The sequence below is a fragment of the Somniosus microcephalus genome, chromosome 19, assembly GCF_052327205.1.
Source record: "Somniosus microcephalus isolate GS21.2 chromosome 19, FLI_Smic_1.0, whole genome shotgun sequence".
Lineage (NCBI taxonomy): Eukaryota > Metazoa > Chordata > Chondrichthyes > Squaliformes > Somniosidae > Somniosus > Somniosus microcephalus.
Window position 1 is genome coordinate 26,768,962 of NC_141005.1, and position 19,279 is coordinate 26,788,240.

General features: G+C 45.0%; 1 protein-coding gene across 1 annotated transcript in view; it reads right to left on the minus strand.

Moving 5' to 3' along the window:
- Positions 1-19,279, minus strand: part of pole (polymerase (DNA directed), epsilon) — a 120,210-nt gene that overhangs the window by 27,611 nt on the left and 73,320 nt on the right. Inside the window, exons 38-43 of the mRNA XM_085961447.1 lie at positions 16,788-17,008; positions 15,506-15,710; positions 14,454-14,627; positions 6,235-6,360; positions 4,890-5,022; positions 1,063-1,252 (exon numbers count right to left, since the gene is read on the minus strand). Of these exons, the coding sequence (XP_085817573.1) occupies positions 1,063-1,252; positions 4,890-5,022; positions 6,235-6,360; positions 14,454-14,627; positions 15,506-15,710; positions 16,788-17,008 (1,049 nt within the window). The remainder of the gene's footprint in view (positions 1-1,062; positions 1,253-4,889; positions 5,023-6,234; positions 6,361-14,453; positions 14,628-15,505; positions 15,711-16,787; positions 17,009-19,279) is intronic.

Sequence of the window (19,279 nt, forward strand, 5' to 3'; positions counted from 1 at the left end):
GTACACTTCGTTCACTGGGCGCGTGTACTGGTCCTTGAGGAGCTTGATAGCGTCCGCGTACGAGGTCGCGTCTTGGATGACCGAGTACACTCGGTGGTTCACTTTGGAGGTCAGGACATCCAGTTTGTCCTCGTCCGATTTGATTGCTTCGGAGGCGGTCAGGAATTTTTCGAAACACTTAAGCCAGTGAGTAAACTTGGTGGATGAGTCCGCCTCCCGATGATCTAAGTCCAGGCATGCTGGTGTGAGGATCTTCTCCATTATAAAAATGTTGTTAATAAAATTGATGCGCTATCAATTACTCATAAAAGACTGAGAGTTAGAAGAGTAACTAAAGGCTTTTATTAACAACAGAATGGAGGTCTGCCTCGCGTGGTCGACCGGTCCATGATACTAAGGGCTGGGGAGCAGTCACCTTTATACTAGGACCTGTGGGAGGAGTCAGCCGAGGCATGTCCAGGCATGTACACAGTGGAATACAAACAGGACAAACAGGAATACAAACAGTGGTTTACCACATCTTGCCAACCAGATTTTTGGCAGGTGTAATCTACTGCATTCCAGAGCCAGATGATGGCAAACTGGAGTGAAAGAACTAAAACTTTTTTTCAAAAACATGCAAGCACTTGTCAGAATAATTATTGTGTTTTATGATCTCCAAAAGAATTGGCAACAACATTCTTCAACAGCAAATACGCTCAGTGCTCGTGTGTGTGGTGCAGATCAGTAGGCAGTGAATCAGAGAAATAAACCCATAAAGTTGTGTTGGGCTCATAACCGACAAGTCAATTGTTGCTCCCATTAAATTTTAAAAAAAATTAAAGATCTGGCTATTTTTAGGCTGTGTTGCAATTTTTGAATGATAATGGCAACAGCAATAACACAAACCTGAATCAGATGGATGCAGTAATCATATTAATCTTGATTTTAATCACATTTAATTAATATGATTAATTTTTTTTAGACACGAGATTAATTGTAATTCATTTTTTTAAGATCACTTGACAGCCTCCTAGTATACACATATATATATTTGGCCCATAGGCTTGTAATGTGTAGTACCTGAGACAATCATGAGGAAGTAGCTCTGGCAAGAGGATGCTTGTGGCAGATACTGCATGATATTCCAGTTATTGTCCAAAAGGTCTTCTACATCTGTGCCACCTTCCCCATCCTCAGAATGAACCTCTTCAACATCATCATCGCCGTCTTCATCTGCAACGTGTTCCTTTATTTCTTTATCCTTCTCCATCTGGACAACACAAAGTTACCACACACTGTTCACTTATGGTTTCTGCTTAGACGATGAGACTCAAAAGTTAATTAGCAAAGCAAAGCATTTACTGGTCTAACCAGTAAATTTCCTTTTGTCACAATTGGACATTTTCTATACACCTTAATTGCAGAGCAACGTTTGCAATACAGGATTAGCAAGTACGCAAAATTTTAAAAGCAGTATACATTTCCAGGTCACCATTTCCTTTTCTTTATCTCACTCTTAAAATAAGGAATTCACTTGTGATTCACTCAGTTCCGCTGCCTTGAACAGATGTAGATAGCTCAAACAATATCAGCAGAAGTCTGGAATCAGGTCATCTGCTCAAGAAATAGCAAATGGTATTGAGGGTCAAGGGTAGGAAAAGAGAAGAGAACGAGCTAGGCTGACAACAGCTATTTAGAACAGTCAAGATTAGATTGCAACCTTGAAACTCTTGGAATTCCACCCCACCTCCGTCCTTTCGTTGTCACTTTAGTGATTGCTTCAGCTCCCTCTAATTTCTCCTTCGGTGCTTTGATCTCCTTGAGCTACGCGCCACCTACGGTCAACACAGCAGCTGGCCTACTCCTAAAGCTTTGCTAATGGCATCCTGAGGCACGATAGCAACCTGGGATGGCTCTCTCTCTTTTGTAAGGATGCATCTGGCTCTGATCTTTACCTACCTATAGCAGCTCAGCAATTTCCTTCAACATCTCAAAAGTTAAGTACAGATGAAGGAGACCATTCGTCCCATCTAGCTTCTATTGAAACCTACACGCCAAGAAGCATCCAACTGCCTCTTGAATCATTGGAGTTTTTGCCTCCATAACTATACCGAAAGACCATTCCAGGTATTAATCACTATGTGCAGAGAAATACGTCCTGACATCAACCCTGAATTTGCTTTCTCGAATTTGCAGTTACACCTGCTTGCCCTGCAGTCATTTTATCATGAAATAATGCTCCAGATTTGCCTTTTCTATTCCATTTAATATCTTACATACCTTTGTAAGGATCCCTTCTTTAATGTCGCAGAATCAGATTTTTTTTTTATATAATTGGCCTAGTGACCCTTCCCTACAATGTTTTCTGAGCTTGGATGCTTCCCTCCTGCCTTAGTGGCCATAATCAATGTGGGACCCAACACAGCTCGAGTATGACGGCCTCATTTCTAAATTGGTAATATAATCTCAGCATTCTGTTTGCTTTATTGATTGCTACTCTGCAATGACCAGGCATGGTCAGTGTTGAGCCTATCACTCTCAGAACTCTTTCAGTTATTCATTTGGTCCTTTCTAAACCAATTACGGAGTATGTCCTCCATATTTTCTTCTGATGTTCAACAACTTGCACATCTCAGTACTGAATTACATTTGTCACAGTTCTTCCAACTTGCAAATTTTAGCCAAGTCCTTCTGTAGTTCTTTGGCTGCTTCGTCTAATTTGATTGCTCCACCCTCCTAATTTAGCATAATTTATGAATCTGAAAATCTTCCAATGAGTTTCTGAATCCAGGTCAGTTAAGTAAATTAGAAATAGTAGCGTGCCAGCACTGATTCCGGGGGCACTCCACTCAGTACATCTTTGCATCCAGTATCACTTGCCCAATACTTACTACTTCCTCTCTTTCAACCAATTCTTTATCCATTGCCAAGTTTACCAAGCATACCCAATGCCGTATGTTTGTGCAGCAGCCGTTAATGCAAGACTTTTATCAAGGCTTATGCGAAGTGCAGGAATACAAAATCATGGGCTTTCCAACTCTGGGATATCACTTCTTCCAAAAGTGAAAGAAAACCCTCCCTTTAAACCTGTATTGACGGTTATCCACTAGGTTATTTTCATATAGGTAATCTTCATAGGAGCAGGAGTAGGTCACTTAGCCCCTCAAGCCTGTTCCGCCATTCAATGAGATCATGGGTGATCTGTGACCTAACTCAATATACCCGCCTTTGCCCCAAATTCCTGAATAACTTTGGTTAACAAAAATCTATCAATTTCAGATTTAAAGTTAACAATTGACCAGCATTAACTGCCGTTTGCGAAGAGTTCCAAACATCTACCACCCTCTGCATGTAGAAGTGTTTCCTAACTTCATCGCTGAATTGGCCTGGTTCTAATTTTTAGGCTATATTCCCTAGCCCTGGACTCCTTAACCCCTACCAAGCTCTTTCGTCATTCTCATGAACTTGTCCTTTTAAAGTTGTATATCCAGACATTTGTCAAATTTGATGTTATGATTGCTGAGGAATACCATTACTTCCATCCCCAATATACTATCTGAAACACTTCCCATTAGCAGTAAAGCAATAACATATGCATGATTTTAAGTTTAGGTGGGTGGGTGGGGAGTTTCTTTAGTTTTAGCCATAATAGTGGTTTCAGCAGTTAGTGTGCTTCCACAGGGACATGCAATGAAAGTGAATGATCATTACAAATGTAGAAGTGTTTCAGAGGGCAAAATTATAATGGCTACCATAAAATTCTATGCGCAGTATAGATTACAAAAATGTAACCATTTAATTCATTCAAGCTTTTAATAGTTCCAATAGTGCTCGAGCCTACACCCATCCAAAAAAATCAAAACAGTAATTTAAGTTTGTTTAGAGGATTTGCAGCAACGAGATTCAATAAGCACCAGTGTGTCCACCAAGAATTCAGCAAAGTGCAATACAAGGAAAAACAGAAGTAAATACAACAAGATAGGATAGGATTAGAACTCCAGTTTGATCAATGCAAGACAATTCTTAAAGATGAGAGTTTCTAAAACTTAAACTACAAGCCAGAGGGCACAGAGAAATGAAGAGAGCCAAAGGGACTTGCTTTTCCTGTGTTTATAATGGTTTTATGACCCAAAATGACCTCTTGAAAGTACAACTTTGTATCTCTATTCACTTCTTGATCTTGGTAAGCCAAACGTTAAATGGTTTTCAATAAATACTGCACTTTATTCAGACAACTGGCAGAATGTTATCTTCTCATTATTCAGGTTGGTGCATTTGGGATCAATTGACAGGAGCTAAATACAGCATCATATAATCAAACTCTCGACATTTTGATAGGTTCCCTACATCAGCTGTGGATATTGCAACATTAGGATTTTCCAGCTAATCACCCCCTATCTTAATATCTGTTGAGTCTCTAAGATTGAATATCCAATTGGGGTTCAGATTCAAGATGTGCATTCCTACAGTACTGGTGAGCACATAAAATTCTCAGGTCCTGAACTCTGCAAGACATCCAGCAGCCGATTGTAGATTTTTGTCTTGGGTTTTTGGTGAACAGCCTGACATGTATAACGTTAGGGTGAAGCATAGTGATTACAGGTCTGTCAATGATGGTGGGAGCAATTTGAGATGATCAATTAAAAGTAGCACTCAGCCTTAAAGTGCATTGGTTTAAATGTGACTTATCCGATAGTGTATCAGTGCCAATATTCTAAATAATTCTTGTGACAACACCAAGTGCAGGTCCCTGGAAAACTGAGTTACTAAAAATCACACACTTCGCCATCATTTATGTTTATAGCAATATAGCTAGTAGAAACTTTAACGCAAATAAAAACATAGATTTTTGGTCAAGATCTACAAATACGATCCAGCACCTTTAGAGCAAAGAAAGAGCCCCATACCTCTCCGCTGAAAACGCTGGAGGGAAGTTTCCCCTTAATGCCACCACAATTGGCTGGGTCCATCCAAAGTAGGAACTCCCAGCAGCGAGAAAACGAGATGGAGAGGGAGTGGAAAATCTCACGGGAATGAATACTGTTTTTTTAGTAAAAAATAAAAAAGAGGATAAATTACTCAAGCAGCCCATTTCTTTCATGTACAGTACAATGATCCTAGCATCACTCATGGGAGAATTAGGACTCCAATCCCAAAAGGCTGGAAATCTCAATCTTAATGGTTATTCAAATTTCCCAGACACCTATCTCAGGTAAGCTGTTCATTTAAGGTCAGGTTTCAGAGCTGCTTTGCTTTACTGAATCACATCAATCTGCAGCCGAATCAGATAGATACTAATATACAACTGCTGTGTTTGTAAATAAAAATGTGAATAATTTACTGCTGAAACCTATTGTTTTTGCGGGAGCAGTACAATGGGTCCATAGAACATTATTGTTCATACCCCGTTATCGTCATTTACTCCCATAGTTAAGGTCAGAATGTAACATTCAAATAAGCATAAGGATTGACCCATTATCCGGGTCTGTCTAAGGCAAAGAGAATAGGCTTGCGATTATATCACACCATATCACATCCCCAGGATATTCCAAAGCCTTTTACAATTAATGTATTACATTTGAAATGCAGTCACTGTTGTTATATAGGCAAATGTGGCAAGGAATTTGCACGCAGTAAGGGTCCACAAACAACAAATAAATTAATGATTAGATAATCTATTTGAGGTGGTGGTGGTTGAGGGATAAATATTGGAAAACTGCCCAAAGCCTGTTTGAATAGTGCCATGCAATCTGTTACTTTTATCTGAGCAAGCATACAAGGCCTTGGTTTAACATGTCACCTGAAATGATCAGGCACCTCTGACAATGCAGCACTCCTTCACCTGCACTGAACCATAAGCCTAGATTCTGTATTCAAATCCAGTGAGGTTGCACTAAAAACCTGACTCAGAAGTACAAGTAGTACCAACTGAGCCAAGCTGAATCCAGACAGACTAGCCAATAGCAAGTCTAACACCTCAACCACAAAAACTGGGAGCTGGGGAATTGGGGCTAGGGATATGCAGGTTGCAGTGTAATTAGACCACAAGAACAACAATAATGCCACTAGAGTGTCAAGAACTACAAAATTAATGATCTTATTTTCAATTAAAAAATACAGGTTCTTTAAAAAGGAAAAATATTTTCCAATTTTGATAACAGACTTGCTAATTGATGCTTTCCCCCCATATTTGACTTTATGGCTCTTACGATAATTTTAAATGGTCCATTTGTACAGGAATGCAGACATTACCTCTTTGTGATGTATTCCACATATCCTATTGAATCCTCAATCCGCCGCTTCTTGGTGCACAGCATTATACGGTTGAAGTTGGCATAAATCACAGATGAACCCAACCTTTTAAACTCTGCTACCAGCCTATGAAAAAAAATATAAATATCGCACTTCTGTATCAAGATCACATCTAGTCCATTTTGATGGACACTCTGCTGGGTGACTTTTTTTCTTAACCATTGGACATTATGGCCTAGAAATTCAGTTGCTTTGTGCCTCCTGTGGGCACAAAGCAACTATGCCCGGGCACGGCGCCGCCAACGCCTCCCGCGAAATTCAGTGGGAGGTTAGCAACGGCGGTAACCGTTAGCGCCCCGTGGCGCTGCGCCGCCGGCGATGAAGTCATCGCCATGCGCAGCGCCCCAGCCGCGATCTTCGGTAGCACCCCTTGACTTACCGCCAGACGCTATGTCCGATGGGGTCAGGGGGGGGGGGGCTACCAGCGGCCAGGGCGGCACTAATTAAAGGGAAGGTGCCAGGCGGCCATTTTTGCTGCCAGCACCTGCCCCCTCTGCCGTCCCCAGCCTCCTCTGAAGCCCCCCTGCGGAGTGCCGGCTACGCTCTGTGAGCCCGGCACTTCTCGAGTGCCGGGCTCTTTTGCCGGCACTCCGATCCCTGGTGGCCCAGCTGGGCCCTGGGTCACGCTGCGCAAGGCCCCTCCTCCCCTTTAAGAAGGGGAGGAAGGCCTGCAGTTCCAAGGCGTGAGCACCGCGATATTCACTCGCAGCGCCCCAAGAGGGAGGCAGGGTGCTTCCAGTAGTACCCCGCTTCCCTCTTGGGGCGCTACCGATGAATTTCGGCCACGGGGGCACTAATTTTTTAGGGCGCTAAAAGTAGCGCGACTCAATTTCACCCCCCCCCCATGACTTTCTGGCCAAGAGATGAAATTTATGGGCCAGTTCAGCACTGCTGCAGAAACTTAGTGACTTAACATCAGATAATGCGAGCAAACTGCACATACAAGTGCAAGATGAAAATCTCCAGCAGATTGATATAATGAAATTTGGTATGCAAGTCACATCTTCATTCATAGATTGACTTAAAAGGTTTTACTGAAACAGCCACTGTTAAGAGGTGAAACTTATAATGAAGATTCTTAAAAAATCAAACACATTTTGTAAATACAGCATTCTGCACTGTCTTTTTCAAATTTGAGTGAGCCCACTTAAGTCTGGCTGGAGATGGCCTCAAAAGATGGCCCAACACCCCAACACACAAATAGCATCACAGAAACCATTTGAGCCAGATCCAAATATATAAAAGTTTCAGAAGTTGGATTTCTTTACAAGGTTTCGATCTGCTTTACATCAATGCAAGACTTTTACTGGCTTAAGTCACCAATTTCCAGAAGTTATTTTGTAATGCTTAGTTTGCATGTGAATGAGCCACCGGGTAAAACAGGAACACCAGTGAAAGTCAGGTCTGACAGTTCACAGTTCCATCAAAATTTAAACAAGAAAGTCTATACATCTTTAATATCTTTTTATGAGACTTGGTTGAACACTTTAAATTTGGTTACTGCTAGCTGGGACAGAATCTCCCAATTGCTTTTGTCTCTCTACCAACTTGTTTTTCACATGTTGGACATGACGCGTACCGCTATCTGGTACACAGAAAGCCTATTCAAAGCATTATTCTTATACATTTAACATCAACTACCTACTTAGCTCTGTAGGTAATGAGGTTCCTTCCTTTTAGAAATACATGCTGACTATTTAAAAAATACATATTGTCCTTCCCCAGATGTTTTGTTATCTAATTTTTAGTAAAAATTAGAGTATCTTTCCTACCACTGCCATTAAACTAACTGGTCTATAGCTCCCTGGGTTAGTTCTAACTCCCTTTTTGAAAGTAGGAATTAGATTTGCTGCTCACCAGTCCTTCGGCACGATTCCTTTTTCTATTGAATTTTTATATACATACAGTGCCTTTGCCATCTCTCCCTAGTTTATTTGAGTATCTGCAGGTGCAATCCATTTGGACCTGAAGTTTTATCCACCTGAAGTTTAGCTAGCTTATCTAGTTTCTCCTTTCCCAATATCTTATTTATTTTAACATCTCTCTTGACTTCTACTGTTGTCGTTTCCTGTTTGGCAGCCTCTTCAGTGAAAACTGAGGAAAGTATCTATTCAGTATCCCTGCCACTACTATCTGCTTTTTCTGTTAATAAATCTGATTTTCCAGTTAAGGTTGTAGTGGTGTGATAAAGTATTAATTGTTTAACTACCCAAAAGAAAATGTCAATTCCAGAAAGCTATTCTAGTAATGAGGGTTTCTGTTTGACCCCTGGCCAATACTACATACCAGATACTGCAGCGCATAAAGTCACTCTGGATCACAGGGAGAGAGTTTGCTTATGGGTGGCATTTAACACTAAGCATGAAAAAAACAGCAGAGTAAACCCCTAAAAAGATCAACATGGTTCCCAATAGAAAAGCTGCATCTCGTCACAGGATTGCTTACATTAAAAATGTGCCAGAATATAAACAGCAATCACAACCACACCAAAAAATAAAACTCAACAGTACATAAGAAATCAGATTTCAATTACACACTTAAATATTTGCTTGCTGTGTATGAAATATCCACTCTACTTATTACATTTAAAAAATCAAAATACTTGTTGATAGTCAAAAGAATAATGAGCTTTCTTAGAACGCTGACCCCATCCTCCAATTTCTTTACCTTTGAGCATCTGATGATATCATTTTAACTTACTGTTTCTATGTGGCCATGGTGTGGAGATGCCGGAGTTGGACTGGGGTGGACAAATGTAAGAAGTCACACAACACCAGGTTATAGTCCAACAGCTTTATTTGAAATCACAAGCTTTCGGAGCGCTGCTCCTTCTTCACCTGAAGAAGGAGCAGCGCTCCGAAAGCTTGTGATTTCAAATAAAGCTGTTGGACTATAACCTGGTGTTGTGTGACTTCTTACATGTTTCTATGTGAACCAATCATCTTGCACCCCTACATAACTACAGGAGGAGAATATCCCCTTTAGAGAATAGCATTTACTGCAAACTGTTAGGACACAGATGATATTTCTTTATATACTGCTCCTATTTGTACAACATTGGTAAATGCTGTTAGATGCCCAGTCAGGCAAATATCTAGAGGACAAAAACAAAATACTGCAGATGCTGGAAAGCTGAAATAAAAACAGAAAATGCTGGAAATACTCAGCAGGTCAGGCAGCATCTGTGGAGAGAGAAACAGAGTTAACGTTTCAGGTCGGTGACCCTTCGTCAGAACTGGAAAAAGCTGGAGATCGAACAGGTTTTTAAGCAAGTGTCTGGGCAGGGAATGGGGGGAGGGGAGTGTGATGAAATATTTCCATTCATCACTGCCTGTGACTGAGATCGGTTTCAGTGTCATTTCCCTTCCCCCAGACCTCATTGTATTGTGTACTGGAATGTGCTGTATTGTATACTGGAATGTGCTGTGTGTAGGGCTCCGCCCATACCTGGCCCCGTTTGTAAGCTAGCTTCAGCCTAGCCCCAGTCTCCAGAAGGACGACATCTCTCTCGCTTACGTGTTTCGTTCTAAGTTAATAAAAGCCTTGTTTTGTTCTGCTACCTTCGAGTCTCGGAATTATTGAGGCACATCAATTTTATTAACTTATTTTTTCAACACTATGGATCAACTCCTGAAACCCGAACGTTTGGATTTGGATCAACATGCTCCGGACGCATCAGCACGCTTCGGACACTGGTTTGAGTGTATGGAATTCTTCCTGGACAATTCCGCAGCCGTCAAAGACGCTACGGACGCTGCAAGGATGAGACTCGGAATTCTGCGGAATTGGGTAAGCCACCGGGTTTACCCCCTCATCCAAGACGCCGAGACGTACCTGGCCGCCTGCGACATCTTAAAGGCGCATTACCAGCAGCCTACGAATGAGGTGTATGCTAGGCACCTGCTCGCCACCCGCGCACAGCGACCTGGGGAATCGGTGGAGGAGTTCCTAAGCACCCTGAAAATGCTTGGCAAAGACTGCAAGTGCCGAGATGTAAAAGCCGCGGTGTACACTGACGAGCTTGTTCGCGATGCCTTCATCACAGGCCTCAGCTCCACTTACATCCGGCAAAGACTGCTGGAAAAAACGGGGTTGGACCTGAAACAGGCTGCGGACACCGCGCGATCCCTGGATGTGGCCCAGAGAAACTCGGACGCCTACTCTTCAGCCCGCGCCGTCCACGCCGCCATCTTGGAAGGCATCTTCCCCGCCCGACAGCCCGACACCGGCTGGGCCCCGCTCTCCCCCCAGAAGCCCTACGACAGCCGCGACGCGTCAGGGACCCAACTGCTACTTCTGCGGGCAGCCAAAGCACACCAGAAACCTGTGCCCGGCGAAAGGCACCACCTGCTTTAAGTGCGGTAAGAAGGGGCACTTCGGGAAGGTGTGCAGAGGGAACCCCGCCGGAAAACCAACCGCCGGAAAACCCGCCACCGCCGCGTGTGCGCCGTGGGAGCGGCCATCTTGGACGCCATCTTGCCCGACCTCGTGGGGTCCGCCATCTTGTGAGCAGACAGCGTGGACGCCATCTTGTATCGATCAGGGCCCTACAGTGGCATCGGTCACAGTGGACCAGACCAGGCCGCACCCGCTATCCAGATCAATGGTGGACATCGAGGTAAACGGGTGCCGGGTTAAATGCTTAATTGACAGTGGAAGCACGGAGAGCTTTATCCACCCAGAACTGGCACAACAACTCTCCCTAAAGGTGGTCCCTACTCAGGGTACCATCTCTATGGCTGACAAAACCCAGACATCGACCATTCTGGGTTACTGCACGGTACAATTGTGCGTTAACGGAACTGTATATGATAATTTTAAAGTATTAATCATGAAGAACCTATGTGCGAGCGTAATCTTGGGCCTGGATTTCCAGTGCAACCACCAAAGCATCACGCTCAAGTACGGTGGGTCCCAGCCGCCCCTCACAGTGTGCGGTCTGGCTACCCTGAAGGTAAAGCCGCCTTCGCTATTCGCGAACCTTACCCCTAACTGCCGGCCAATAGCGACCAAAAGCAGGAGGTACAGCTGGGAGGACAGGCGGTTTATCGCGACCGAGGTAGACAGGCTCCTGAAAGAGCGCATTATTGAACGCAGCAACAGCCCGTGGCGCGCCCAAGTGGTAGTGGTAAGGGGTAGCGAGAAGAAACGGATGGTGATCGACTATAGTCAAACGATCAACAGGTACACCCTACTAGACGCCTACCCGCTACCCCGCATATCAGAAATGGTGAACCAAATCGCCCAATACCGGGTGTTCTCCACCATCGACCTCAAGTCAGCGTACCACCAGCTCCCTATCAGACCAGAGGACCGCCCGTACACCGCCTTCGAGGCGAACGGACGCCTCTACCAATTCCTCAGAGTCCCCTTTGGGGTGACGAATGGGGTCTCGGTCTTCCAGAGGGAGATGGACCGCATGGTCGATGACCACCACTTGCAGGCAACCTTCCCCTACCTCGACAACGTCACCATCTGCGGTCACAACCAGCAGGATCACGACTCGAACCTCGAGAGGTTCCTGAAAACCGCACAAAAACTCAACCTCACCTACAACGAGGACAAGTGCGTTTACAACACCACGCGCCTCTGCATACTAGGCAGCGTGGTGGAGAATGGGGAAATCGGACCAGACCCCGACCGATTGCGCCCCCTACGGGAGCTGCCCCTGCCCAACACTCCCAAAGCCCTGAAAAGATGCCTGGGGTTATTTTCTTATTATTCCCAATGGGTCCCCAACTACTCCGACAAAGCCTGCCCCCTCTTGAAAGCATCCTCTTTCCCGCTCTCTGCTGAGGCCCACGCCGCCTTCAAAAGCATTAAGCAGGATATTGAGCGGGCCACGCTACAGGCAGTGGACGAGAACACTCCATTTCAAGTGGAAAGTGATGCGTCTGACTTCGCCTTGGCGGCCACCCTCAACCAGGCGGGGCGGCCCGTAGCTTTCTTCTCGAGGACCCTCCAAGGGCCCGAGATCAGACACTCCTCCGTGGAAAAGGAGGCCCAAGCCATCGTGGAGGCAGTGCGCCACTGGCGCCACTACCTAGCCGGCAAACGCTTCACCCTACTTACCGACCAGCGGTCGGTAGCGTTTATGTTCAATAATAAACAGAGGGGGAAGATTAAAAATGATAAGATTCTTAGGTGGCGGATCGAGCTCTCCACCTTCGAGTACGACATCATTTACCGGCCAGGGGCCCTTAACGAATCCCCTGACGCCCTCTCACGAGGGATGTGTGCCTGCGCCACCGGGGATCGGCTACAGACCCTCCACAACGACCTCTGCCACCCAGGGGTCACGCGGCTGTTCCACTTCATAAAGTCCCGTAACTTACCCTACTCGATTGAGGAAGTTCGGTCCCTGACCAGGAACTGCCGCACTTGCGCTGAGTGCAAGCCTCGGTTCTACCGCCCAGATAGAGCCCACTTAATCAAAGCTATACGGCCCTTTGAGCGGCTCAGCTTAGATTTCAAGGGCCCCCTCCCGTCCGTCGACCGCAATGTTTACTTCCTGAACATTGTGGACGAATACTCCCGGTTCCCATTCGCCTTCCCCTGCCCAGACATGACCAGCGCCACGGTCATTAAATGCCTCAACAGCCTGTTCTGCCTGTTCGGTATGCCGAGCTACATCCATACGGATAGGGGGGCGTCCTTCATGAGTGAAGAGCTACGCCAGTACATGCTGTCCAGGGGGATCGCCACGAGCCGTACCACCAGCTACAACCCCCGGGGTAACGGCCAAGTGGAGCGAGAGAACGGGACAGTATGGAAAGCAGTCACTCTAGCTCTAAGGACCAAGGGCCTCCCTATCTCCCGCTGGCAGGAAGTCCTCTCGGATGTGCTCCATTCGATACGGTCGCTATTGTGTACGGCCACTAATACCACGCCTCATGAACGAATGTTTGTCTTTCCCCGGAAATCCACCTCAGGCGTATCCATGCCGTCATGGCTCTCCACCCCAGGTCCGGTACTCGTGCGAAGGCATGTGAGGGGCCACAAGATGGACCCTCTCGTGGAGCCAGTACACCTACTCCACGCCAACCCCCAATACGCATATGTCCGGCACGCCGACGGAAGGGAGGACACCGTGTCCATAAAAGACGTCGCCCTAGCCGGCATCGACAACAACCACGGCAATAGCGGCAACGACGATTACAGCAACTCTTACCCACCCACTACTCTTTCATCACCCCCGGAAGAACACCGACCAACGGCACCCCCACCAACTACCCCTTCAACAACCCTGGCGGCACCCCCGGCAGAGACCCAGGAGGCTACCGGGGACACCCAGCCGACACCCGCGGCACCGCAACAGCCACGTCGGTCGCAGAGGACTATCAAACCCCCGAACAGACTAAATCTATAGAAGGGGTGAATGTGATGAAATATTTCCATTCATCACTGCCTGTGACTGAGATCGGTTTCAGTGTCATTTCCCTTCCCCCAGACCTCATTGTATTGTGTACTGGAATGTGCTGTATTGTATACTGGAATGTGCTGTGTGTAGGGCTCCGCCCATACCTGGCCCCGTTTGTAAGCTAGCTTCAGCCTAGCCCCAGTCTCCAGAAGGACGACATCTCTCTCGCTTACGTGTTTCGTTCTAAGTTAATAAAAGCCTTGTTTTGTTCTGCTACCTTCGAGTCTCGGAATTATTGAGGCACATCAGGGAGGAAAAAACAAAAGGGAAGGTCTGTGATAGGGTGGAAGGCAGGAGAGATTAAGAGACATTAAGGGATGGTGCAAGGCAAAAGAAGCTGGTATTGGGACAAGTTAAGAAACAAAAGATGGCGCTCTAGAGGATATTTGCTATTTCTATTGTAACCACATATGCTTCAAGTACCAGGGCACTGCATGAATTAATTCTCCACTCGGCACTTCTGGCAGATGGTTTCAACCACACCTTTGTTCGCACATTAGGGTACAGGTACTTTCTGAAATATTTATCCGGTTCTGTCAATAGATATCTGGACAGAGAACGGAATATGCGCTCAGAAAGAGCTTAAAAGCAAACTTGCTAACTTTTAAGGAAAGTGTTGATATATTAAAAATACCACATAGCCATCTACCTCCTTCAGGAAACTGCAGACTGGTTTCACAAGGTGCTTATACTTTACTCTTAAGCACCCGTTGTCATACACATTTTTTTAAAAACTTACTGCAGAAACAGCTTCTTCATCATGTTGTGGAGAGTACGGTGTAGTGCGGGGTCATACAGCAGTGATGAGGGAGATCGCAGCCAACGGTAAAAGTGCATCACTTGGTTATCAGCATACATATTCTGATAGTGGGTGATCTCCTTCACCCAGCCAACAACCATGCTTTTCAAAATTCTGGAACAACAACAGGAATACACTCATGAGCAATGAAACAATGCTTTAAGCAGGGGCAGTGAAAAAAAAATGCTGACATTTGCCCATTGAGCAGCAATACATAGCATCACAGGTCTAATCCCCCATGTTTAAGTCCCAATCAGCTGTGCTACTGTAAGAAATGACCAACTGGTAGCTGGCTGGGAAGGAATGAAAGGGAAAAGAAAAAGTTATGATGGTGCTGGTACGAGCATCCTGACAACTTGCTCTGAGCATCACTGGCAGAGGCTCGGAGAAGGCACACACCCACCCCCCAGTCAACTGCAGAATGTGTGTGTTGCTCAGGGAGGGAAAACAAAAGCTGCATTGCCCAAAGAAAGTTCCCAACAGGCATCAGCTACGGCCAAATTTCAGCAACACTCCTTGGCAGCTGCTTAGATTAAAGAGCTACATAGTTCGAGTGAATGCTTCACAACCCAGTACAAGAAAGAAGTGTACCAAGTTGAGATAGGGCCCAGTACCTTGAAACAAACTATTCAAATATTTAGTGTTTATGTAGTGACCCACTGGGAAAGAAAAAAAACTTGAAGGTGACATACTTGTCTTAAATTCTTATTGCGTTATCTTCCATCAACTTGTAGGCCAGTGTGGATAGGGAATAGCAGGCCTATGTCACATCAGCACATAAATTAGTATGTTATTGAACAGCTTTAGTCATTTACCTTTCAATGAACTGTAATACCAAAAGCACTAATTTACTTAAAAAGCTGCCTGATGAATTATGAAGATTTATACAAATTAGTTCTTAGCCCCAAAATATCAGATTGATCAGCACCTGAACCCTGATGAAGGATCCCAAGTGAACCTGTTGGCAACCACCCCTCTCCCCACACAAATACCTGAAAGTGTTGGAGCACAACGCTGTCTCATCATAACTGGCCAGTGCGTTAGCTGCCTGGTTACCAGCCATCATGTCTTCGAGTGAAGCTTGCTGGATAACATCGAAGCTGACACCAACACTGGATGCTCCCTCCATATCGTTAATGTGATGGGACTGAAGGATGGTATTCACAGCCAGGCTCTGAATATCCAGCTCCACAGAAACTAGAGGAGACAATGTTTTACTGATGAAGTTCCAGAATATTTCAATATTTAAAATTTCACAAAATTCATAATAGTGACTGGATCCTATTATCTGAATTAAAACTCACTAAACAAAGCTTTGAGAAGATAGACTCTTGGGAGAAGACTTGTTGCACCTTATTAGCCAGCTGGAGAGTGGCAAATGTAGAGGCTGCCCACCCTCAGTGCCAGGAAATGCATAGCCCGCTGATGTCTATACAGGGAGAAAAAATGAACGGGCGGAGAAGGAGAATATCTCAGATTCCTTTAAGAAAAAGCCACAAAGCAGCAGCTAATATTTGTAGATAAACAAATTGCAACACCTCAAACTGGGGACAATAATGAAATCAGTGGAAGCATCCATGGCGCAATTTTTGGGTAGCAAACCAAGGCCCGACATGAATTTGATAATTCCATGAAGGAAATGGCAATGAGGTCTCCAATTGCGGTGAGTAACTTGTGTTACACAGCCACTTGAGCTGCATATGCAGTCTCTAGAATGCTGCTGCTACATGTGCACCAATATCGAATCAGAACTAAAACAGAATTCCTTCCTCGGTCACAAAGATTAAACTGTCCTTGTATGTAGGTAGTGTGGGATCGCTCACTGGTCTCTGACCCAGGCCAACTTGAAATCCTGAGAAAAGTAGGTGAATGAACCTACACTGAATCTCATGCCCAAAAGGTATTGCCCCAGATTGCTACTACTCCTCTCCTTTGGGCAGTGATTTTACTTCTGCCTGCTGTGGCTGCTGTGCAAGAATAACCACCAGACAAAACAAGGTGCAAAATGTATTCTATGTCTGCAAGCCATGTGGCTGTGCCTATGTAGATGCAGTTTCTCCCCCACCCCCCCGTTTGATTTTTTTCTGCTGTTCTCCATGCTGTATTTAGTTTTAATTTCCCCCCCCCACCATTCAAATTCTTTTATTGGTTCTTGCTTCAGTGAAGGAGGGAGGGAAAGAGAAGAAACAATCTGCAGCTTTGAACAACCTAAGAAGAAAAGGTAGCAGTTATCCTTATGAAGCAGTATTTGCTGCTATACAGCAGCCCACGTACCTGTAGAGTAACACCCTGGATTATTAATCTCAACTGTTGACCGCTCGTCAAATTCCATCACCAGACGATTATCATCTGCCTCTTTCCCTCCCAGATCAGGCCGAGATGTTGGGGAAAGCCACAACAGATGGTTGTGTCGTCGAAGATGTCTGGAAAAGAAGAGGTCTGATCCAAAGGTAGAGATGTCATCTGGAAGATTTCCAATGGGAATGTGGTAATATCTGGAATGGAATTATGTAGTTAATATTAAAGAACATTTGTTTACTGCCTGGCAGTTTACTAAAACAGTCTTCAATGCTCTTATTTTATTTAGCTTTATTCACCTCAGAGATTTTCCTGATGTAGTGAACATGTGTCACGCAAGCATTTTCAGCCAGATGGATAGAATATGATCTATTCTTAGATTCTGCTAGTGTCAGGCAGCCACCTTGGGGCATGTACAAGAAATGAGTGGATTTTTCCCTTTCTAACGTTCATTCCTCCAGTTGCTCCGGTTTAAATTTTTTGAAGTTTAGCCTCTCAAGTTTGAAAAATATTTTGCCACCTGCTGGATGTCCCTGCACCATGAAACTCCTCCAGCCAAGAGACTCACGAAGGAACTTACTCCAAGACTTCTGCCAATGTTACTACATAACTGGAAGTGCACAAGAGCAGTCTAAGATTATACTTTATAATTTTCTCAAGCACACGGATGAGATATCTTTGTGTATCGGTAGTGGGGAAAATGCTAGAGTCCATTATAAAAGATGTAATAGCAGAGCATTTGGAAAAGAGTGACTGGATCAGACAAAGTCAACATGGATTTACAAAAGGTAAATCGTGCTTGACTAATCTACTGGTATTTTTTGAGGATATAACTGGTAGAATAGATAAGCGAGAACCAGTGGATGTGGTGTATCTGGACTTTCGGAAGGCTTTCGATAAGGTCCCGCATACGAGATTAGCGTGTAAAGTTAAAGCACATGGGATTGGTGGCAAGGTACTGACTTGGATAGAGAACTGGTTGGCAGACAGGAAGCAAAGAGTTGGAATAAACGGGTCTTTTACTGAATGGCAGGCAGTGACTAGTGGGGTACTGTAGGGATCGGTGCTAGGACCCCAGCTATTCACAATATATATTAATGATCTAGATGAGGGAACTAGATGTAATATCTCCAAGTTTGCAGATGAGACAAAGCTGGGTGGGCGGGTGTGCTGTGAGGAGGATGCCGAGAAACTCCAGTATGATTTGGACAGGTTGGGTGATTGGGCAGATGCAGTATAATGTGGATAAATGCGAGGTTATCCACTTTGGTGGCAAAAACAGGAAGGCAGATTATCTGAACGGCAATAGATTGGGAGAAGGGGAAGTGCAATGAGACCTGGGTGTCCTTGTGCACCAGTCGCTGATGGTAAGCATGCAGGTGCAGCAGGCGGTTAAGGCGGCAAATGGTATGTTGGCCTTCATAGCGAGAGGATGAGTACAGGAGCAAGGATGTCTTGCTGCAGTTGTACAGGGCCTTGGTGAGACCACATCTTGAGTATTGTGTGCAGTTTTGGTCGCCTTATCTGAGGAAGGATGTTCTTGCCATGGAGGGAGTTCAGCGAAGATTCACCAGGCTGATACCTGGGATGGCAGGAATGACGTATGAGGAGAGATTGGGTCGACTGGGCTTATATTCGCTGGAGTTTAGAAGAATGAGAGGGGATCTCTTTGAAACTTATAAAATTCTAACAGGACTAGACAGACTAGATGTAGGAAGGATGTTCCCAATGGCGGGGGAGTCCAGAACCAGGGGTCACAGTCTAAAGATAAGGAGTAAGCCTTTTAGGACAGAGATGAGGAGGAATTTCTTCACCCAGAGAGTGGTGAACCTGTGGAATTCTCTACCACAAAAGACAGTTGAGGCCAATTCATTAAATATATTCAAGAAGGAGTTAGATATATTTCTTAAGGCTAAAGGGATCAAGGGATATGGGGAGAAAGCAGGGATAGGGTACTGAATTTGGATGATCAGCCATGATTTCATTAAATGGCGGAGCAGGCTCAAGCGGCCGAATGGCCTACTCCTGCTCCTGTCTTCTATGTTTCTATGTGTAGAATGTCAAGAACGGAAATTCCACCAATGCATGGCAGGTTCCTGATTGTTTTCTCCTTTGATCTTCTCTGCTTTTCTCCTGAAGGCACAAACTGGATTATGGTAACTTACCCATGTGGCCATTCGTTATGTGCTAGCCTTGACACATAGAGTCAGTAAGCAATTACATGGTGGGGGTGCAATAGCCTAGAGCAATCACAGCCTTATCCAACATCTACACACCTGCGCATTCCAGCAGAGGTCACTGGATGGGGAAACAGGAGTAGAAACCCTGGTTGATTTCTTTCCCCTCCCTAATCCCAGGATACTGTGGCCAATTGTAGTCCTTCCTACTGCCTAAGTCAGCACAGACCAGAGATCTCCTTTGCTGGCATGGTACGCAAACTCACCTAAGCACCCTGCTAAGCCATTGGA